The sequence below is a fragment of the Bufo bufo genome, chromosome 4 (assembly GCF_905171765.1).
Source record: "Bufo bufo chromosome 4, aBufBuf1.1, whole genome shotgun sequence".
Classification (NCBI taxonomy): domain Eukaryota; kingdom Metazoa; phylum Chordata; class Amphibia; order Anura; family Bufonidae; genus Bufo; species Bufo bufo.
In genome coordinates this window covers 600,175,251-600,199,452 of record NC_053392.1, presented here as the reverse complement: position 1 = coordinate 600,199,452, position 24,202 = coordinate 600,175,251, and the positions used below count along the sequence as shown (strand labels likewise).

General features: G+C 42.1%; 1 protein-coding gene across 1 annotated transcript; it reads left to right on the top strand.

The window, feature by feature from the left end:
• Positions 1-366: 366 nt before the first annotated feature.
• LOC120999333 (zinc finger protein 300-like) lies at positions 367-16,696 on the top strand. Its single transcript, XM_040430201.1, has 2 exons — positions 367-395; positions 15,868-16,696. Exons 1-2 carry the CDS (start codon positions 367-369, stop codon positions 16,649-16,651), a joined length of 813 nt encoding a protein of 270 aa, XP_040286135.1. The 3' UTR covers positions 16,652-16,696.
• The last annotated feature ends 7,506 nt before the right edge of the window (positions 16,697-24,202 follow it).

Below are 24,202 nucleotides of genomic sequence, written 5' to 3'. Positions count from 1 at the left end.
TTTTCATGGGCATGGTGGGGGAGTGATCATCTGTCCTTTCTCTGCTGTCCCCTTTTCTCTATAGGGGTCACAATTTTATGTTGATAACAGTGGACTGATGATGTCCCGAGATTTGGGGTGAGGATCCATGACACGTGATCTGTGGGCCGGATTCCTCTTTCCCTCACTGGGAGTGAGGGTCCCTCTGACTCATCTCAGGGGGACCTCCTCTCCCAGGGGATATTCATCTGCCTTTATATCCCTTTAGATCATCATCGTTAGCGGCTCTTGTACCTTTGCTCTTTCTCTTAAGTGTGTGAGAGGATAGGGATTTGTGACACTTGATGGTGCCCCGAGTACTTTTTCCCCTCATCCATGACAGCACCCATGGGACTAGGTCCTCCCATCCAGGACAGGTAAGAGAGAAAATTGTTCACACCCTAACTACACCTCAGTTCAGGTTTCCTGTCCTCCATATAGGATGTGCCTAGGGAGCTCTTGCTCCGAGCTTGGGTTCACACCCTCGGACTGGGGAAGGGCCGGGTCTACTCACCGTGAAGGGGCATTTCCCATGCGGCGTTAGTCTCCTAAGGGAGCAGTTCGCCAAGTCTACATTTCTCCTGCCTCCTCCCAGCATCTAGGGGAGCCGCTGTGGCCGTGTTCAGGCGGCTTCCAATTCAGTCTGGTGGGGTGCATAGCATCCCTTCACAAAGATATCGGCTGGGAGCCAATGTGCGTTCTGGGCATGCGCTTGGGGACGGGCGACGGTAAGCTTCCGGCTTCATGACGTCACTTCATGTGATGTAACGCCTGAGAAGGAGGCACCTTTTGTCAGCTGGATTAGGCCTTTGGGCCTAGTGTTAAAAGGAGGCCAAGGCGCGTTATAAATAGCAGCAGGAGAAGGCAGCCAGCTCTATCTTTCCGCACACAGTGCTGTGCTGGATTCGGTGTCTGGATACCCGGGTGATTCACAACACACCGACCCCTTGGAACCCTCAAGGCCCAGAGTGGAAAAATACTGATAGAATTTTTTTTATACTAACTACAGTCAAGAGAAAGTATCCCTTGGAAGAATCTGTATCTGAGGTATGGGATAGGGCCCCCACAGTGGATGCACCAGTTGCTAAGATAGTAAAAAAAAAGACTTAGGCCTCTTTCACACGGGCGTCGCGTGTGAGGGGCAGGAAAATGCGTGATTTTTCCGGGCGAGTGCAAAACGTTTTATTGTGTTTTTCACGCGCGTGAGAAAAATCTGCATGTTTGGTACCCAGACCTGAACCCGGATTTCTTCACAGAAGTTCGGGTTTGGGATCGGTGTTGTGTAGATTTTATTATTTTCCCTTATAACATGGTTAATACAGAATGCTTAGTAAATTAGGGATGGAGGGGTTAAAAAAATTAAATTAAATTAAACTCGCCTCATCCACTTGTTCGCGTAGCCTGGCTCGTCTTCTTTCTTCTTCTTTGAGGACCTGGGAGGAAAAGGACCTTTGGTGACATCACTGCGCTCATCACATGGTCGCACAAGTGATGCGTGAAAATCACCGCTCATGTGCACAGCCCCATTGAATTAAATGGGTCCGGATTCAGTGCGGGTGCAATGCGTTCACCTCATGCATTGCACACGTGTGGAATTCTCGCCCGCGTGAAAGGGGCCTTAAAATTGAACATTTTTATAAAAGGGAGGTTTGAACCTTCCATATTAGTTTGTGGTCATTTTGTCAATAGAAGGAAAGTCCATTATGTAGGACCCTGGTGAGTCAATCTCCCTTTGATAGAAAATTCACCTTATTAGAATCCGGCTAGTTATTGATTATACAAGAGGTTTATAGAGAGGCTATAAAGTTGTTTAGTAACTCCTGGCGTACTATTCGATGTTGGTTGGGTATTTTCAGTTACGTTCGGCACTGTATAGTATTAAGGAAAAAACTGGGTTACAGATAGACACCTCTACACCTTTGAGTTAATGGGGACTTTAGGTCAAAAGTTTAAGATTGCTCAATATTTTATAAACTAGCTGAAAGACCCGGCTTCACTCGGGTATATTTAATCTTTTATTTAACCCTTTCATGACTAAAGGTCATTGATGCCCCAGTCTCCAGGTCAAAATTTACAAATCTGACATGCGTCACTTTATGTGGTAATAGCTTTGGAACACTTTTACTTATCCAAGCCATTCTGAGATTGTTTTCTCGTGACACATTGTACTTCAAGACAGTCATAAATTTGAGTCAATATATATCACCTTTTATTTATGAAAAAATCCCAAATTTACCCAAAAATTGTAAAAATTAGCAATTTTCTAAATTTCAATTTCTCTGCTTCTAAAACAGAAAGTGATACCTCAAAAAATATTTATTACATAACATTACCCATATGTCTACTTTATGTTGGCATCATTTTGGAAATGTTATTTTATTTTTTTAGGACGTTACAAGGCTTAGAAGTTTAGAAGCAATTCTTTAAAATTTTTAAGAAAATTTCCAAAACCCGCTTTTTAAGGACTAGTTCAGGTCTGAAGTCACTTTGTGGGGCCTACATAGTGGAAACCCCCCAAAAATGACCCCATCTAAGAAACTACACCCCTCAAGTTACTTAAAACCAATTTTACAAACGTTGTTAACCCTTTAGGTGTTCCACAAGAATTAAAGGAAAATGGAGATGAAATTTCTAAATTTCACTTTTTTAGCAGATTTTCTATTTTATTACATTTTTTTCTTTAACACATTAAGGGTTAACAGCCAAACAAAACTCAATATTTATTACTCTGATTCTGCGGTTTACAGAAACACCCCACATGTGGTCGTAAACTGATGTAAGGGCGCACGGCAGGGCGCAGAAAGAAAGGAACGCCGTATGGTTTTTGGAAGGCAGATTTTGCTGGATTGGTTTTCTGAACGCCATATGTTTTTTATTTTTCTACCGATCGTCTTGTGCAGGGGCTCGTTTTTTGCAGAAAGAGTTGAGGTTTTTATTGGTACCATTTTTGGGTACATGTGATTTTTTGATCATTCATTATTACACTTTATGGGGCAAAGTGGCCAAAAAATTGGCTGTTTTGGAACATTATTTTTATTTTTTTTACAGCGTTCATCTGAGGAGTTAGGTCATGTGACAGTTTTATAGAGCAGATAGTTACGGACGTGGCAATACCCAATATGTATACTTTTTCTTATTTATTTAAGTTTTACACAATAATAGCATTTCTGAAACCAAAAAAATGATGTTTTAGTGTCTCCATAGTCCTAGAGCCATAGCTTTTTTATTTTTTGGGCGATTGTCTTAAATATGAGCTCATTTTTTGCGGGATGAGGTAACGGTTTGATTGGTACTATTTTGGGGTATATACGCCTTTTTGATCGCTTAGTGTTGCACTTTTTGTGATGTAAGGTGACAAAAATGGCTTATTTTTTTTACACCGTTTTTATATTTTATTTTTTATGGTGTTTATTGGACGGGGTTGATGATGTGATATATTTATAGAGATGGTCGTTACGGACGCGGTGACACCTAATATGTGTTTTTTTTTTTTGTTTTTTTTTATTTATTTATTTTTACTTTTATTATTTTCAATTTTTTTTTTATCAGTTCCCTCTTGGATCTTGAAGATCCAGTGGGGCTGATGGTTGTACTATACTTTGCAATGCTCTTGCATTGCAAAGTATAATACAATCAGATACCCTGTAGGTGGCAGCACTGGACGCCTATGCCATGGCAACCGGACGCCTTTGCAAAGCGTCCGGTTGCCATGGGAACCATCGGGCGCTGCGATCGCAGCAGCCCTGATGGTTGAGAGAGGGAGCCCCCTCCCTCTATTAACCCCATGGATGCCGCTACTGCGGCATCTATGGGGTTACAGCAGTGTCAGCATAGAGCCGCCGCCATCACACAGAAGGGGGACCGATCGGGGGCAGCGCTGGAAAGTGGGGGGGGCAGCATTTTACAAATTACAGATCGGGGCAGGAGGGGGCGGACCGCATCGGGGGCAGGATAAGAAGAAGGACAAGGACAAGAAGGGGGCACAGATCAGGGGCTTCAGGACACATTACCTGATTTCAGGCTCTGATCTGCAGAGCGCAGATCAGAGCCTGAAACCGGCATTTTAACACTGCCTCGATCCGATTGGTTAGTCTGCACAGACTAACCAATCGGATCGATTGCCGGCAAGGGGCTACTCTGATTGGTCCCTTGCCGGCATTACTGCACTGTATGCTGTCCGTGACAGCAGCAGGGCAGGGGCAGAAGCTTTAATCCAAGCGCTTTGCAGCGCTTGGATTAAAGAGCTGCCAGAACGTTTATATACGTGGTAGCTGCACGGGGCATGTGCAACTATCACATATATATACAGATTGCAGTCGTGAAGGGGCTAATGTTTGTGTGGGTCGTTAAAAGATATCAACACTATCCACTATAACAGTAACATCTACAGTGCCCCATCCCTTAAAATTGGACCTCCACAGCAGAAAGTCACCCTCCCTCCCACTGAGTTGATTTTTACCTTCATTTTTTTCAATCCCTGTTGGCTCAGTAGTGGGAGAGGGTGTGGCCAAACCAGATAAGGGGCATGGCTTAGTAGGACCTGGGGACGGGGTTTTAAGTTTTGAGGGTGGACACTGTGGCAGGGGGCGTGTGCAGGCTCCTTCCTTCCTGCAAGAGTGACGCCCCTCTGGGCACCTTACTGGCTCATTTGCATACCAAATAAACTGGATTTTCAGAGGATAAAAACATCTATTGCTGGAACAAAGGCACATCTTGAAATAAGGTACTAAGTGCTATTAGGCCATGGCTTTACTTCAATAGCAATTATCCTTGTGACAGATTTCCTTCTAAAGCTCTCCTACAGCAGTAAAGATAAATGGCTGGGTTGTTATGGAAATCTGGAGTAAAACTGTGTATGTGGAGGCTGGAGGACCTGCGAGCTTCTATTGGCTAATAATGGTCATGTGACCAAGCTTCTATTGGCTAATGCATTTTTTTGGAAATATCTCAGGAACGGTACATCCTAGAGAGCTCAGACCTGGTCTAAAACCTTCCCGGACACCTGATGTACCTGTGTGCCAAATTTCGTTATTGTAAATGCGACGGTGCGGATTCCTTTATCGGACACACACACACTCAGCTTTATATATTAGATTATTAGTATAATATCGGCGCGTGCGCATTGAATGACCACAGTCTGGCCGGGGCATTTTTTTGCATCGCCATATTCTGCCAGCTATAACTTTTTTATATTTCAGCCTACAGAGCTGTATGAGGGCTTGTAGTTTTTTGCAGTATTTAGGACTTTATTAGTTTTTCAAATATTTTTTTTTTTGTGGGGTGGGGGGGAACAAGATGACAAAAAAATTTTGAATAACGTAATTTTCAGAATTTTTTTTTCGTTAGGACGTTCAGCCAAGAAGCTATTTTTTTCATACTTTAACAGTTCAGACATTTTCGGATGCGGTGATATCTAATGTTTATTTTCTTTTATTTGATTCAAAAAAAGAGAAAAGAGAATTGGATCGCACATCCATAAGCTTTGCTTTGATCTATAACTGCTTCACATCGCTTCTCAGCGCAATATTTAGTGTATGGCCCCCTATACTGCATGCTATATAAGAGGCATTAGTGTACATTTTGATCAAAAGGCATAAGCCCAGTATTCTTTGTATATTTTTATGTGTAAAATTGGGAAAGGGGAGTGATTTAACCTCTTAACGCATTATGCCCTGCATGTACGGCGGAGGAAGCTGTACACACGGTGGGCTGATCAGGCGGGTGCAGGAACTGCGCCCGCCCGATCAGCGGCAGGGGTCCGGCAGTCACTAATAGAGGGACCCCTGCTGTATGTGACGGCATCGGTGAAAACACAGATGCCGGCGCATTAACCATTGCACTGCCGTGGTCAGCGCTGACTGCGGCATGTGCGACGTCCATGCAGGGAGTGAGCTGCCATCGGGTCCCTGCGCTGCTGTTATGGGGACCCGATGGCAGGAAAGGCAGCCAGATGCCTTCCTTAGGCATCGTGGCTGCCCTCCGTGACAGCCTGTGAGATCCAGCCCCTGGAGCTCGAAGGCAGGAAGGCTGTAAGTGTATTACAGTGTGTAATACATTTACAGTGAATCCAGAAGTATTGTAATGCATTGTAAAGGGGATCAGACCCACAGAGTGGGCCAAAAAATAAAGTGAAAAAAAAAAGTTAAAAAAAAATGTTTTATAAAAAAATGTAAAGTTTCAAGTAAATAATAAAATAGGGAAAAAAAGAAAAGTAGACATATTAGGTATCACCGTGTCCGTATCGACCGTCTCTATAAAAGTAACACATGACCTAACCCTTCAGGTGAACACCGTCAAAAAAATTAAATAAAAACTGACCTTATATCACTAAAAGTGCAACACCAATCGAACAAAAAGGCTTATGCCCTCCAAAATAGTACCAATCTAACTGTCACCTCATCCCTCAAAAAATGAGCCCCTACCTAAGACAATCGCCCAAAAAAAAAAAAAAAACTATGGCTCTCAGACTATGGAGACACTAAAACATGATTTTTATTTATTTTTTTGTTTAAATTTTTTTTATTGTGTTATCTCGAAAAAATTAAAAAGGTAGACATATTAGGTATCGACGTGTCCGTAACAACCTGCTCTATAAAAATATCACATGACCTAACCCATTAGGTGAACACTGTAAAAAAAATCTAATGAAAACGGTGTTAAAAAAGCCTTTTTTTGTCACTTTACATCACAAAAGTGTCATTTCAAGCAATCAAAATGTCATATGTGCCCTAAAATAGTACCAATCAAACCGTCATCTCATGCCGAAATAAAATAAGCCCCTACATAAGACAGTCACCCAAAAAATAAAAATAAACTATGGCTTTCAGATCATGAAGACTCTAAAAAAATATTTTTTTTTTCAAAAATGCTTTATCATGTAAAACTGAAACAAACAACCAAAAAAAGTAGTAAAATCTGCCCAAAAATTGGAAATTCTGAAATTTTATCTCCATTTTCCTTTAATTCTTGTGGAACACCTAAAGGGTTAACAAAGATAGTACAATCAGTTTTGAATACCTTGAGGGGGTATTTTCTAAAATGGGGTTATTTTTGGGTGGTTTCTATTATGTAAGCCTCACAAAGAGACTTCAGACCTGAACTGGTCCTTAAAAAGTGGGTTTTGGAAATTTTCTTAAACATTTTAAGATTTGCTTCCAAACTTCTTAGCCTTCTAACATCCCCAAAAAAGAGAATGTAATTTACAAAATGATTCAAACATGAAGTAGACATATGGGAAATGTAAAGTAATAACTATTTTAGGAGGTATCACTGTCTGTTTTAAAAGCAGACAAATTGGTATTTTGATTGATACATTTTTTTTGTAAATTTGGTATTTTTTTTTTTATTAAAATGAAAAATATTGACTGAAATTTACCACTATCATGAATGTGTCACAAGAAAACAATGTTAGAATGGCCTGAATAAGTACCGTATTTTTCGCCCCAAAAGACGCACTTTTTCCCCCCAAAAAATGGGGGAAAAAATGCCCCTGCGTCTTATGGGGCGAATGCTGACATTTTTACATCGCAGGCTGCGAATCTGCGATGTATGAGCGAGCGGGGAGGGACTGGGAGGAGAAGCTGGGGGCCGGCAATTGCGGCGGGGCCGGTGCAGTCACTGTACTCCGGCCCTGCCGCTCCAGTGCTGCACTATACAAATCTAAAATGTCTCATTCAATTAAAAGTAATTAAACGTGCCCCCCCCCCCCCCCCCCCTTTTAATATTACCGTACACCCTAACCGCTTCTGTAGAATGCAGGCAGGCCGGGAGGGCGGCAGCGTAACTCCCTAATGTCATGTGCCTGCTCTGCCTACTTTATCAATGAAGCAGGCGGCGCAGGCACGTGACGTCAGTGAGTGACGCGCCGGCCTGCCTGCCTGCGTTGTACAGAAGCTGTTAGGGTGTACGGTAATATTAGGAGTGAGGGGGCATGTTTAATCACTTTTATTTGAATGAGACATTTTATATTTGTATACTGCAGCACTGGAGTGGTGGGGGGGGGGGGGGTCTGTAGATGACAGTTTTATGGGGGACATCTGTGGATGGCACTGTTATGGGCTGGGGGTCTGTGGATGGCACTATTATGGGGTGGGGGGGGGGGTCTGTGGATGGCACATATATAACAGTGCCATCCACAGATCCCCCATAACAGTGCCATCCACAGATCCCCCCCTGTAACAGTATCCTTCACAGATCCCCCCCCATAACAGTGTCCTTCACAGATCCCCCATAACAGTGTCCTTCACAGATCCCCCATAACAGTGTCCTTCACAGATCCCCCATAACAGTGTCCTTCACAGATCCCCCATAACAGTGTCCTTCACAGATCCCCCATAACAGTGTCCTTCACAGATCCCCCCCATAACAGTGTCCTTCACAGATCCCCCCCATAACAGTGTCCTTCACAGATCCCCCCCATAACAGTGTCCTTCACAGATCCCCCCCATAACAGTGTCCTTCACAGAGCCCCCCCATAACAGTGTCCTTCACAGATCCCCCCCATAACAGTGTCCTTCACAGATCCCCCCCATAACAGTGTCCTTCACAGATCCCCCCCATAACAGTGTCCTTCACAGATCCCCCCCATAACAGTGTCCTTCACAGATCCCCCTCATAACAGTGTCCTTCACAGATCCCCCCATAACAGTGTCCTTCACAGATCCCCCCATAACAGTGTCCTTCACAGATCCCCCCATAACAGTGTCCTTCACAGATCCCCCCCATAATAGTGCCATCCACAGATCCCCAGTAATAGAGCCATCCATAGACCACCATTAGTTCCAAACCCACCAAAAGCACACCTTTTGGTTAAAAATAATTTTTTTCTTATTTTCCTCCCCAAAAACCTAGGTGCGTCTTATAGGGCGAAAAATACGGTAAAAGCATTCCAAAGTTATTACCACATAAAGTGACACATGTCAGATTTGCAAAAATCGGTGTGGTCCTTAAGGTTTAAAATGGCCCGGTACTTAAGGGGTTAAACTTTTAATATTTTGGTGTTTTTTTTTTTTATTTTTTTGTTTTTTTTTACTACTTTTTACTTTTTTACACTGTCCATTCTGAGCTATGCCTTGTGCATAGCTCAACGCGGAGATTGCCATAGCAGGCCTGGAACACTTCAGCAGCGTCCAGGCTGCCATGGCAACCGATTGGAGCCCCATGATTTCACTGCGGGGGCTCCGATCGGGAGACGCAGGGAGAACCGCATTTGTCTGCCTTAACTCACAGGTGCTGCAATCAGCGTTGATCGCGGCACCTGAAGGGTTTAGTGACAGATGCGACTGCTGCTCCCTGTCATTGCAGCCGGGTGCCGGCTGTATGATACAGCCGTCACCCTCCGCATATGGAGCGGGGTCACTTCAGGGGTTAATTGATTATGCACTTTATGGGATAATTACCGTGTGTGTGTGTGTGTGTGTGTGTGTGTGTGTGTGTGTGTGCAGGCTCCAGTGGGAATAGCGTCCCAGGATAATATCAGTAAAAAACAGAGCAGCACTCCAGTATGGTGAAGAAAAGAAAGCTGTTTATTCACCCAGTGGTGACGCGACATTTCGGCTCCAACATGAAGCCTTTCTCAAGCTATATTATGGAAAAGGGGGTCCGCACAGCAGGTGCACGTTGCCATGGCTAAATACACACAGAAAAAGAAAATGCAACAGCGCTCTGCAGCCCAAATAAAGGACATAAATGTCATAATAATTATAAAATGTTATAATGTTAATCCTATACTTATTTAGTAAATTTGAGATTCTTGGCAAATATATTTTGTACAAAATTATTTGAGCCCGTCTGCCAAACGTCAAGGCGATCTCTGTATGACGGGAACCTAACACTAAACGCTACCTGTAATGAGCCCTCACGGCCACTATAAAATTCATGTAGTTTCGGTTGCACATGCATGCTGGGTCCACTCTGCTACAGGGAATGCAGATACCAACATGCATGCCGAGCTCACTCTGTACCTTACCTGGTGCTGACAGCTTCCAATAAATGCAATGAGAGTCCACTCTATACCTCTCTGGATGCCAAAAGGTTTTCAGTGAGTGTAAGGAGAGCTTTATACTTATACTAATTATACAGATGGGACCAAATAATTTTGTACAAAATATATTTGCTAAGAGTCTCAAATTTACTAAATAAGCAGAGGATTAACATTATAACATTTATCATTATTACTAGACATTAAGCCTGTTACAATAACGGGCGCTAGAGCAGTAGTGCATAAAAATTAGTAGGAACAGACTGCTGGCACTGTGACTGTTGGCTGAGACGGCTGACACTGACTGTTGGCTGAGACGGCTGACACTGACTGTTGGCTGAGACGGCTGACACTGACTGTTGGCTGAGACGGCTGACACTGACTGTTGGCTGAGACGGCTGACACTGACTGTTGGCTGAGACGGCTGACACTGACTGTTGGCTGAGACGGCTGACACTGACTGTTGGCTGAGACGGCTGACACTGACTGTTGGCTGAGACGGCTGACACTGACTGTTGGCTGAGACGGCTGACACTGACTGTTGGCTGAGACGGCTGACACTGACTGTTGGCTGAGACGGCTGACACTGACTGTTGGCTGAGACGGCTGACACTGACTGTTGGCTGAGACGGCTGACACTGACTGTTGGCTGAGACGGCTGACACTGACTGTTGGCTGAGACGGCTGACACTGACTGTTGGCTGAGACGGCTGACACTGACTGTTGGCTGAGACGGCTGACACTGACTTGTGGTCGAGACTGTGGGCACTATGACTGGTGGCTGAGACTGCGGCTGTGCCTGAGACTGTTGACTGCGGCTAATTGCTGAGATGGCTGGCACTGACTGGTGGTGCTGAGACTGTTGGCATTTTGACTGATGGCTGGCACTGACTGGTGGTTCTGAGACCACTGGTAGCAACTCGTGGCTAATACTGCTGGCAGCAGCTGCAAATCTGTGTCTGTAAGGACTGTAATGGGAGCGCTTGTGGGAGGTCCGGGTGGCTGTCTGGTGCGCTGCGATTCTATTGGCCGGCGCACCGCGCATTTAACTCGGCGCATGCGCATTTAACTCGCCGCATGCGCATTTAACTTCGGCACATGCACGGACACATCGCAGGCACATAGGGATTTTATTATATAGGATGACATTTATGTACTTTATTTGGGCTGCAGAGTGCGGTTAGATTCTCTTTTTCTGTGTGTGTGTGTGTGTGTGTGTGTGTGTGTATATATATGTGTATATATATATATATATATATATATATATATATAATACCAAATACCGCAGCAGCAAAGTCAGACTGTAATACATGGATTGTATAATCAATGGAAAAATGTTTTTTATATTTGATATGCATATGGATATATTACGAGTATGTATTTTACACAGAGTATCATGTGATGTAACACTGTTGGAAATCATGTGACTTCATTGTTAACATGTGAATTCATTAATTGCACTGTGTGATTGTATTGAATTGTGGGTATATATACCCAGCATTATGCACTGTTGCATAGCTTGACAAAGGCATCATTGAGTAGGCCGAAACGTTGCTGGGGAATAAAGTTTTGGGGTCTTCACCCTGACACAGAAATCTTATATATATTACACAAGAAGGTACTAGAAATCATTGTGGATGATAGGTATGTGTCACGAGGTTCCTGGCGGAGGTGGAGTAAGAGCCAGTTTTCATATGTCAGCAGCAGTTGCTGTTTGACACTTTGCTATTTAGTATGGCTGTAAGTAGCTGATCCAGGGTGGCTCTTACTGGGAATAGTCAAAGTGCTGGGTGGGTGACTACTCCCCATGTTCCAGGCCGGCTTTTGGCAGGCCTATATAAAACAGCCAGCAGTGTCAGGTGTGAGGATTATCTCTCTCTGACATTGGAGCTCTGGCAATCTCTGTACCGGGATCTGAGCCTTGTGCGTGGCTGGAGGCCTGAGTCCAGGAGGACTGCTCTGTCCTGAGCTATGCCGATCGGTCGTGGATTAACACCTAGGATAAAAGGTGACGGTTTTGCTTTTTGAACCATCTGGGTGTGAACTAATACCAATACTGTAAATGAACTGTCGTACTGTATACTTGCAACAAGTGTGAATAAACACTGAAGTTTTTAAGTTATAAACTGGTCCTTGCCTCTATACTGCGTCCTCTTGTCCTGACTACCAGAGCAAGTCCCCACTATATATATATATATATATATATATATATATATATATATATATATATATATACAGTGGATATAAAAAGTCTACACACCCCGGTTAAAATGTCAGGTTTCTGTGATGTAAAAAAAATTAGACAAAGATAAATCATTTCAGAACTTTTTCCACCTTTTAATGTGACCTATAAACTGTACAACTCAATTGAAAAACAAACTGAAATCTTTTAGGTAGAGGGAAGAAAAAATATAAAAATAAAATAATTTGGTTGCATAAGTGTGCGCACCCTTAAACTAATACTTTGTTGAAGCACCTTTTGATTTTATTACAACACTCAGTCTTTTTGGGTATGAGTCTATCAGCATGGCACATTTTGACCTGGCAAGATTTGCCCACTCTTCTTTGCAAAAACACTCCAAATCTGTCAGATTGCGAGGGCATCTCCTGTGCACAGCCCTCTTCAGATCACCCCACAGATTTTCAATCTGATTCAGGTCTGGGCTCTGGCTGGGCCATTCCAAAACTTTAATCTTCTTCTGGTGAAGAAATTATTTTGTTGATTTGGATGTATGCTTTGGGTCGTTGTCATGCTGAAAGATGAAGTCCCTCTTCATGTTCAGCTTTCTAGCAGAAGCCTGAAGGTTTTGTGTCAATATTGACTGGTATTTGGAACTGTTCATAATTCCCTCTAGCTTAACTAAGGCCCAGTTCCAGCTGAAGAAAAACAGCCCCAAAGCATGATGCTGCCACCACCATGCTTCACTGTGGGTATGGTATTCTTTTGGTGATGTGCAGTGTTGTTTTTGCGCCAAACATACTGTATCTTTTGGAATTATGGGCAAAAAGTTCAACCTTGGTTTCATCAGACCATAACACCTTTTCCCAAATGCTTTTGGGAGACTTCAGATGTGTTTTTGCAAAATGTAGCCTGACTTGGATATTTTACTTCGTAAGAAAAGGCTTTCGTCTTGCCACTCTACCCCATAGCCCAGACATATGAAGAATATGGGAGATTGTTGTCACATGTACCACACCGCCAGTACTTGCCAGATATTCCTACAGTTCCTTTAATGTTGCTGTAGGCCTCTTGGTCCCTCCCAGACCAGTTTTCTTCTTGTCTTTCCATCAATTTTGGAGGGACGTCCAGTTCTTGGTAATGTCACTGTTGTGCCATATTTTCTCCACTTGATGATGATTGTCTTCACTGTGTTCCATGGTATATTTAATGCCTTGGAAATTCTTTTGTACCCTTCTCCTGACTGATACCGTTTAACAATGAGATCCCTCTGATGCTTTGGAAGCTCTCTGTGGACCACGGCTTTTGCTGTGGGATGCGACTAAGAAAATTTCAGAAAAGACCAACTAGAGCAGCTGCACTTTATTTGGGGTTAATCAGAGGCACTTTAAATGATGGCAGGTGTATGCTGACTCCTAATTAACATGATTTTGAATGTGATTGCTTAATTCTGAACACAGCTACATCCCGTTATAAGAGGGTGTGCACACTTATGCAACCACATTATTTTTTTTTTTTTTTTTCCTCCACCTAAAAGATTTCAGTTTGTTTTTCAATTGAGTGGTACAGTTTATAGGTCACATTAAAGGTGGAAAAAGTTCTGAAATGATTTATCTTTGTCTCATTTTTTTTACAGCACAGAATCCTGACATTTTAACAGGGGTGTGTAGACTTTTTATATCCTCTGTACATACACACACTGTGTAAACATGTAATGTGTATGAGTAATGCTCAACATGTGTACAGTATATTCATGTAATTTGTGTATGTGTCTATGTAGTATGTATTTACATGTGTGTAATTTAATGATGGACCTTTATGTGTGTGAGTGAATCTATCTTATTATATAGGCTGGGTTCACATCATGATTGCGATATATGTTTAGTTTGTACATTGGGAAAACTGCCAACATAATCGGTAAATGTGTCAAGGCTTTTGTCCTCCATCTGGCTTCTATACATCAGTTTTCCATACAACTATATCCAGTAAAAAAAAAGTTAAATGTCACTGTATGGTATCTGTCATACTCATCAAGTCAATGTATACATCCTGGGTGTATATGTTAGAACCCATAAATGTCATGAACAGAGCATTATATGTACAGTACATGCCGACATTATTTATATGTATGTGGTATATGAGCAATAATATATTTACTACATCTGTGAGATAGATAGAAGATGGGCTTTCAGCTTCAATCTCTGGCGTGTTTTGTGCTTAAAGGGAATCGGTCACCTAGTTTGAGCATATTAAGCTGTTACCATTGCAATGTTCAATAAACTACCTTCTTTCCAGCAAGGGTCTTCTTTCTTTTATTCATGTTGTCATTTAGATAAAAAAGCGATTTTTCGAGTGGCGTTATTCCTCTCCTCTAGAGCCCAGTAAAGCCCCCCTGCAGTGCCCAGCCCGCCTTAATTTCAAGCCCAGACGTAGGATCGGACAGGCGCAGGCAGTCGGCTATACTATGGCTGCACGAGAGTTCATGCGCAAGAAAAGATTAAGCAAGGTTCGTAAGTTCAATAAATTATATGACGTAGCGGACGGGGCGGCTTATTTACGAGGAGGCGTGCTGGGCTTGAAATTAAGGCGGGCTGGGCACTGCAGGGGGGCGTTACTGGGCTCTAGAGGAGAGGAATAACCCCCCTCTGGGCACCTTGAAGGTTCATTAGCATAACTGAAAAATCGCTTTTTTATCTAAATGACAACATGAATAAAAGAAAGAAGACCCTTGCTGGAAAGAAGGTAGTTTATTGAACATTGCAATGGTAACCTCTTAATATGCTCAAACTAGGTGACAGATTCCCTTGTTAGCGTTCAGTGTGTGAGACGGACACCAGCTTATAGCACTGACTCATAGATCACTTGTGAACCTATGAAGATGCTGGCTTCAGCGCAAGAGTGGAAATTACAAGTGACCAGCCTGGTGACCTAACATCATCATCTATTGGTCCAGGCTACTGGTCTACTGTCATATTGTGATCAGTTTTCCCATAGTCAGTTAATATTAGAATTTTGCTCCATTACTTGTAATTTGTATGGATTTTCTTTTATATAGAACTGTTAGAAAATATATATAATTTTAAGGTTCTATTATTTAAAAATGATAAAACTCAGATTTATTCTTGGCAGATGACTGTACCAGGAGCTCAGGGAAACATGTGATGTCACATTTTAGAACAGATGATTGTGGTGTCACAGAAGATACACATGAAGAGCATGCCATTATCTCAGATGTATCTTCAGCCTTTCACAGCAAAGATCTATCGTCTAATCCTTTGGATGGATTTCAATCTTCTGATTCATCACAGATTGTTAAGCAAAATAAAAGGCACAGAAGAAGTGTTCATCATCAAAGAAGTCACACCGGGGAGAATGCTCTTTCATGCTCAGAATGTGGGAAATGTTTTAAATTTAAATCAGCTCTTATTAGACATCAGAGAACTCACACAGGGGAGAAGCCATTTTCATGTTCAGAATGTGAAAAACATTTTAACTCTAAATCACATCTTGTTAGACATCAGAGAATTCACACAGGGGAGAAGCCATTTTTATGTTCAGAATGTGGGAAATGTTTTCTGCAGAAATCATATCTTCTTAACCATCACAGAATTCACACAGGAGTGAAGCCATTTTCTTGTTTAGAATGTGGGAAATGTTTTACTGATAAATCAAATCTTGTTCAACATCAAAGAAGTCATACAGGGGAGAAGCCATTTTCTTGTTTAAAATGTGGGAAATGTTTTACTGATAAATCAACTCTTGTTATACATGAGAGAAGTCACACAGGGGAGAAGCCATTTTCTTGTTTAGAATGTGGGAAATCATTTTCACAGACATCAGATCTTGTTACACATAAGAGGATTCACACAGGGAAGAATCTATTTTCTTGTTTAGAATGTAGGAAATCTTATACAAAGAAATCACAACTTGTTATACATGAGAGAATTCACACAGGGGAGAAGCCATTTTCTTGTTTAGAATGTGGGAAATGTTTTACTGATAAATCAAATCTAGTTGCACATCAGAGAATTCACACAGGGGAGAAGCCATTTTTTTGTTTAGAATGTGGGAAATCTTTTGCACAGAAATCAGATCTTGTTATACATAACAGAATTCACACAGGGGAGAATCCATTTTCTTGTTTAGAATGTAGGAAATCTTATACAAAGAAATCACAACTTGTTAGACATGAGAGAATTCACACAGGGGAGAAGCCATTTTCTTGTTTAGAATGTGGGAAATCTTTTGCACAGAAATCAGAACTTGTTATACATGAGAGAAATCACACAGGGGAAAAGCCATTTTCTTGTTTACAGTGTGGGAAATCTTATACAAAGAAATCACATCTTGTTAGACATGAGAGAAGTCACACACGGGAGAAGCCATTTTCTTGTTTACAATTTGGGAAATCTTTCATACAGAAATCAAATCTTGTTAAACATCAGAGAATTCACACTGGAAAGAAGCGATTTTAACCTCTTCAGGACACAGGGCGTTCAGGGAAGCCCTTGTGTCCTGGTACTTAAAGGGGTTATCAGAGTTAATAAAAAAAAAAAAAAAACACTTAAAATCCATCAGGATATACATATAATTTGGTTAAAACCCATATGTACACCTTTTTATGGTTCTGTCATTGCTTTGTTTACATGCTGAAGTACAAGGTGAGGGGGCGTATAACAACAAAGCCTGAGCTCTGCCTCATGAATATTTCTGGGCGTGAACAACCTGACCTTTCCTTCACCCTGCTCTGCACTTTGCAAAAAAATAAATAAATACACACTTGTTATGTGGATGGACAGATCCCTCTGTCAGTCTTTTTCACAGTATTCCCGGTTTGTGCATGCGCAGACCGGAAGGACGGATCCGTCCTTCAGTTGTTTTGCAATGCCGGATCCGCAAGGCAGCTCCGTCGTCGGAGCTGCGTGCCTGCTGGATCCGCCGATCAGGCTACTTTCACACTTGCGTTCGGGTTCCGCTTGTGAGTTCCGTTTGAAGGATCTCACAAGCGGCCCCGAACGGATCCGTAGAGCCCCAATGCATTCTGAGTGGATGCGGATCCGCTCAGAATGCATCAGGATGGCTCCGCTTGGCCTCCGTTCCGCTCAGCAGGCGGACATCCAAACGCAGCTTGCAGCGTTCGGGTGTCCGCCTGGCCGTGCAGAGCCAAACGGATCCGTCCAGACTTACAATGTAAGTCAATGGGGACGGATCCGTTTGAAGTTGACACAATATGATGCAATTGCAAACGGATCCGTCCCCTATTGACTTTCAATGTAAAGTCTGGACGGATCCGTCTGACTAACTTTCACACTTAGAATTTTTTCTGAACTATAATGCAAGCGGATCCGCTCTGAACGCAAGTGTGAAAGTAGCCTCAGCGTGACAACTGACAGCATTTGTAGACGGATCTAGGTGCGGATCCGTCTAGAAATGCATTGCAATAACGGATCCGTCTATCCGCTTGTCATGCGGATGGACGGATCCCTCTGTCAGTCTTTTTCACAGTATTCCTGGTTTGTGCATGCGCAGCCCGGAAGGACGGATCCGTCCTTCAGTTGGTTTGCAATGCCGGATCCGGCAGGCAGTTCCGTTGTCTGAACTGCTCGCCGGATCACTATGCTGCAAGTGTGAAAGTAGACTTAGTCCTGCGACCTCTCGCCGTGCTGCGCCGGAGCTCCGCCCCCGTCCCCATTATAGTCAATGGGGACGGAGCGGCAGTCCAGCGGCACGGCCAAATAGCGGCAGGGCGGATCCGACAGGGTGAACAGCCTGTCGGATACGTCCTGCCGCTAGTGTGAAAATACACTTACGCTAGTGTGAAAGTAACATAGAAACAAGTACCATTAGCATTATCTGTATCTAAGCAATATCTATATAATTCAAATATATATTCAATATGGATATTGCTTAGATAAATACATATATTTGTGGCAGATATGGATTTTATATAGCTGAATCAAATAAAATGATGGCCAATTATTCATTTATTTTTCCCAGGGGGTGTTCAATGTGGAATGTGTACTAGTGGGGGGGGGACAGGGCTGAACTAACGATCCCCAGATGCAGAGGGGAACGGGTAAAAACTGGCACCTCTAGCCCCAGCGTGTGCAGGAGCTATAAACATACCCTGCTGCCCAGGGGCGTACATAAAAATCCCTGGGCCCCATAGGAATCTAAATTGGGCCCCGATTCCCCTTTTATAGCCCCTCCTTTTGTTCCATGAACTATTATTGCTGCTGCGTTTTATAATTTATGCCATCAGGGCCGGATTGGGATTACAAAACAGCCCTGGCACACAAAAGAGGTATAATAGATGCAGTGTGTACAGGTATATAGTATATTCCCTAGTGTTCTGATATGTGAGGTACAGGGTATAATATATGCAGTGTGTACAGGTATATAGTATATACAGCAGTGTACTGATATGTGAGGTACGGGGTATAATATATGCAGTGTATACAGATATACAGTAGTGTAATATGTGAGGTACAAGGTATAATAGATGCAGTGTGTACAGGTATATAGTAAATACAGCAGTGTATTGACACCTCGTACCTCACATATCAGTACACCGCTGTATATACTATATATCTGTACACACTGCATCTATTATACCTTGTACCTCACATATCAGTGCACTGCGGTATATACTATATATCTGTACATATTGCATGTATAATACTGTGTAATATATGCAGTGTGTGTGTATGTGTATATATATATATATATACACACAGAGCAGTGTATTGATGTGAGACATAGAAGGTATAATGCTGCAGATGCAGTGTTTACAGAAATATGTGGTCAGTTATACATTATGGTCACTGTGTGTCAGGTACATGAGGTAGTGGTCACTAACTGTCTGAAGTATTATACATTAGTGAGCAATGAGTAAAAACAGGGCATGGAGGGGGGGTAAATGATGAAAAGTGGAGGACCTCCTCTTACCTCTCCATTCCAGTCTGTATGGATCAATGCAGAGCTGCTTGTGAACTTCTAATACTTGCTGTTAGAGGTTGAAGGACCTGTGATGATGTCATCACAGGTCCTGGCAGATATACCTTTGAAACCTAGGAACTACACCATTTTTGGTGCAGTTCCTTTGCTAGATTCTGCAGGACCTGTGATATTGAAGATGATGTCATCACAGGTCCTGGCAGATGCACTGTTCTAACCTGGGAACTACACTTTACACTGTGCAGTTCCCTTACAGGACCTCTGATGACATCATCAAAGGTCCTTTAGCTTTAGAAAGATAAACAGGAGCAATTAGGGGGCGGGGCCTCTCCTCCACTTCGGGCCCCTCTTTCTCACAGGCCCCATAGCAGCTGCTGCCTATCGCCTCGGCTCTGGTATGTACTGCGCATGAGCGATCGCATACCAGAGCCGAGGCAGTGTTAGAAGAGCTGGAGAGGGGCGGGCACCAGAGGCTCTGACATTTCGTTTACAGAGCCTGGCCACTCCCTCAAGCAGGGAGACGGCTGTAAACGAGACGTCATCAGCAGAGCCGGCTGGCTGACGTCGAGGGTCACATGACCCTGAATTGAACTGGCCAAATAGTGAAAGATAGGTTATGAAAGTGATTTGAAGAAGCTTTCACTGAACTACAATAAGAGCAATTAGAATACATTTATTTAACTCGGATAACCCCTTTAGGACACAGGGCGGACCTGTACACCCTGTGTATTTCTGACCACCGCCGCGCAGCGGGCAGTGATCGGAAGCCGGTGCCTGCTCAAATCATTGAGCAGGCACATCGGCTAAATGCCCGGCGGGGTCCCGTGACCCCCCCATGTCGGCAATTGCCGCAAACCGCAGGTCAATTCAGACCTGCGGTTTGTGGCTTTTACCTATTGCGGTGGGCGGTGCCATCGGGCCCCCATGTGGCTGTAGGGGGGACCCGATGGCATGGAAGGCAGCGCGATGTCTAAGGAAGGCCCCCTGGATCTCACAGGCCGGAAGCTGTATGAGTAATACACACAGTATTACTCATACAGCCAATGCATTCCAATACAAAAGTATTGGAATGCATTGTAAAGGATTAGACCCCCAAAAGTGGGACAAAAAATTAAGTGAAAAAAAATTGAAAAAATAAAGTTTTCCCCCCAAAAAATTTAGTTTCAAGTAAAAATAAACAAAAACATAATTTTCCCCAAATAAAGTTAAAAAAAAATTGGTAAAAAATAGGGAGGAAAAAAAAGTTGACATATTAGGTATCGCCGCGTCCATATCGACCGGCTCTATAAACATATCACATGACCTAACCCCTCAGATGAACACCGTAAAAAAATAAAAACTGTGCTAAATAAAAAAAAAATTTGTCACCTTACATCACAAAAAGTACAACAGCAAGCGATCAAAAAGGCGTTTGCCCACCAAAATAGTACCAATCTAACCGTCACCTCATCCCGCAAAAAATGAGCCCCTACCTGAGACAAAAACTATGGCTCAGAATACACTGCGTGCAGAATTATTAGGCAAATGAGTATTTTGACCACATCATCCTCTTTATGCATGTTGTCTTACTCCAAGCTGTATAGGCTCGAAAGCCTACTACCAATTAAGCATATTAGGTGATGTGCATTTCTGTAATGAGAAGGGGTGTGGTCTAATGACATCAACACCCTATATTAGGTGTGCATAATTATTAGGCAACTTCCTTTCCTTTGGCAAAATGGGTCAAAAGAAGGACTTGACAGGCTCAGAAAAGTAAAAAATAGTGAGATATCTTGCAGAGGGATGCAGCACTCTTAAAATTGCAAAGCTTCTGAAGCGTGATCATCGAACAATCAAGCGTTTCATTCAAAATAGTCAACAGGGTCGCAAGAAGCGTGTGGAAAAACCAAGGCGCAAAATAACTGCCCATGAACTGAGAGTCAAGCGTGCAGCTGCCAAGATGCCACTTGCCACCAGTTTGCCCATATTTCAGAGCTGCAACATCACTGGAGTGCCCAAAAGCACAAGGTGTGCAATACTCAGAGACATGGCCAAGGTAAGAAAGGCTGAAAGACGACCACCACAGAACAAGACACACAAGCTGAAACGTCAAGACTGGGCCAAGAAATATCTCAAGACTGATTTTTCTAAGGTTTTATGGACTGATGAAATGAGAGTGAGTCTTGATGGGCCAGATGGATGGGCCCGTGGCTGGATTGGTAAAGGGCAGAGAGCTCCAGTCCGACTCAGACACCAGCAAGGTGGAGGTGGAGTACTGGTTTGGGCTGGTATCATCAAAGATGAGCTTGTGGGGCCTTTTCGGGTTGAGGATGGAGTCAAGCTCAACTCCCAGTCCTACTGACAGTTTCTGGAAGACACCTTCTTCAAGCAGTGGTACAGGAAGAAGTCTGCATCCTTCAAGAAAAACATGATTTTCATGCAGGACAATGCTCCATCACACGCGTCCAAGTACTCCACAGCGTGGCTGGCAAGAAAGGGTATAAAAGAAGAAAATCTAATGATATGGCCTCTTTGTTCACCTGATCTGAACCCCATTGAGAACCTGTGGTCCATCATCAAATGTGAGATTTACAAGGAGGGAAAACAGTACACCTCTCTGAACAGTGTCTGGGAGGCTGTGGTTGCTGCTGCACGCAATGTTGATGGTGAACAGATCAAAACACTGACAGAATCCATGGATGGCAGGCTTTTGAGTGTCCTTGCAAAGAAAGGTGGCTATATTGGTCACTGATTTGTTTTTGTTTTGTTTTTGAATGTCAGAAATGTATATTTGTGAATGTTGAGATGTTATATTGGTTTCACTGGTAAAAATAAATAATTGAAATGGGTATATATTTGTTTTTTGTTAAGTTGCCTAATAATTATGCACAGTAATAGTCACCTGCACACACAGATATCCCCCTAAAATAGCTAAAACTAAAAACAAACTAAAAACTACTTCCAAAAATATTCAGCTTTGATATTAATGAGTTTTTTGGGTTCATTGAGAACATGGTTGTTGTTCAATAATAAAATTAATCCTCAAAAATACAACTTGCCTAATAATTCTGCACTCCCTGTATGGAGACACTAAAACATCATTTTTTTTTTTTTTAAAAGCTGTTATTGTGTAAAACTTACTTAAATAAAAAAAAAAAGTATACATATTAGGTATCGCCGCATCCGTATCGACCGGCTCTATAAAAATATCACATGACCTAACCCTTCAGATGAACACCATAAAAAATAAAAAATTAAAACTGTGCTAAATAAACCATTTTTTGGCACCTTACATCACAAAAAGTGTAATAGCAAGCAATCAAAAAGTCATATGCACCCACAATAATGCCAATCAAACCTTCATCTCATCCCGCAAAAAATGAGACCCTACCTAAGATAATCGCCCAAAAACTGAAAAAATTATGGTTCTCAGACTATGGAAACACTAAAACATGTTTTTTTTTGCTTCAAAGATGAAATCATTGTGTAAAACTTACATAAATAAAAAAAAGTATACATATTAGGTATCGCCGCGTTCGTGACAACCTGGTCTATAAAAATACCACATGATCTAACCTGTCAGATGAATGTTGTAAATAACAAAAAATAAAAACTGTGCCAAAACAGCTATTTCTTGTTATCTTGCCTCACAAAAAGTGTAATATAGAGCAACCAAAAATCATATGTACCCTAAACTAGTACCAACAAAACTTCCACCCTATCCCGTAGTTTCTAAAATGGGGTCACTTTTTTGGAGTTTCTACTCTAGGGGTGCATCAGGGGGGCTTCAAATGGGACATGGTGTAAAAAAAAAACAGTCCAGCAAAATCTGCCTTCCAAAAACCGTATGGCATTCCTTTCCTTCTGTGCCCTGCCATGTGCCCGTACAGCAGTTTACGACCACATATGGGGTGTTTCTGTAAACTACAGAATCAGGGCCATAAATATTGAGTTTTGTTTGGCTGTTAATCCTTGCTTTGTTACTGGAAAAAATGGATTAAAATGGAAAATTTGCCAAAAAAATGAAATTCTGAAATTTCATCTCCATTTGCCAATAACTCTTGTGGAACACCTAAAGGGTTAACGAGGTTTGTAAAATCAGTTTTGAATACCTTGAGGGGTGTAGTTTCTTAGATGGGGTCACTTTTATGGAGTTTCTACTCTAGGGGTGCATCGGGGGGCTTCAAATGGGACATGGTGTCAAAAAAAACAGTCCAGCAAAATCTGCCTTCCAAAAACCATATGGCATTCCTTTCCTTCTGCGCCCTACCGTGTGCCCGTACAGTAGTTTACGACCACATATGGGGTGTTTCTGTAAACTACAGAATCAGGGCCATAAATATTGAGTTTTCTTTGGCTGTTAACCCTTGCTTTGTAAAAGTAAAAAAAATATTAAAATGGAAAATCTGCCAAAAAAGTGAAATTTTGAAATTGTATCTCTATTTTCCATTAATTCTTGTGGAACACCTAAAGGGTTAACAAAGTTTGTAAAATAAGTTTTGAATACCTTGAGGGGTGTAGTTTCTAGAATGGGGTCATTTTTGGGAGGTTTCTATTATGTAAGCCTCGCAAAGTGACTTCAGACCTGAACTGGTCCCTAAAAATTGAGTTTTTGAAAATTTCTGAAAATTTTTAAGATTTGCTTCTATGCTTTTAAGCCTTGTAACATCCCCGAAAAATAAAATATTCCCAAAATGATCCAAACATGAAGTAGACATATGGCGAATGTAAAGTAATAACTATTTTTGCAGGTATTACTATGTATTATAGAAGTAGAAAAATTGAAACTTGGAAATTTGCAATTTTTTAAAAATTTTTGCTAAATTTGGTATTTTTTTTTATAAATAAAAATGAATTTTTTTACTTCATTTTACCAGTGTCATGAAGTACAATATGTGACTAAAAAACAATCTCAGAATGACCTGGATAAGTCAAAGCGTTTTAAAGTTATCACCACTTAAAGTGACACTGGTCAGATTTGCAAAAAATGGCATGGTCCTTAAGGTGAAATAAGGCTGAGTCCTTAAGGGGTTAATGTTCAGAATGTGATAACTAGAGATGAGCGAACGTTTGAAAAATTAAATTCTGCA

Coding starts and splice junctions, on each gene's coding strand:
- LOC120999333 (XM_040430201.1), top strand. CDS start 367: ATGGGACTAGGTCCTCCCATCCAGGACAG. Junction 396..15,867: donor GGTCCTCCCATCCAGGACAG/GTAAGAGAGAAA, acceptor TCAACATCAAAG/AAGTCATACAGGGGAGAAGC.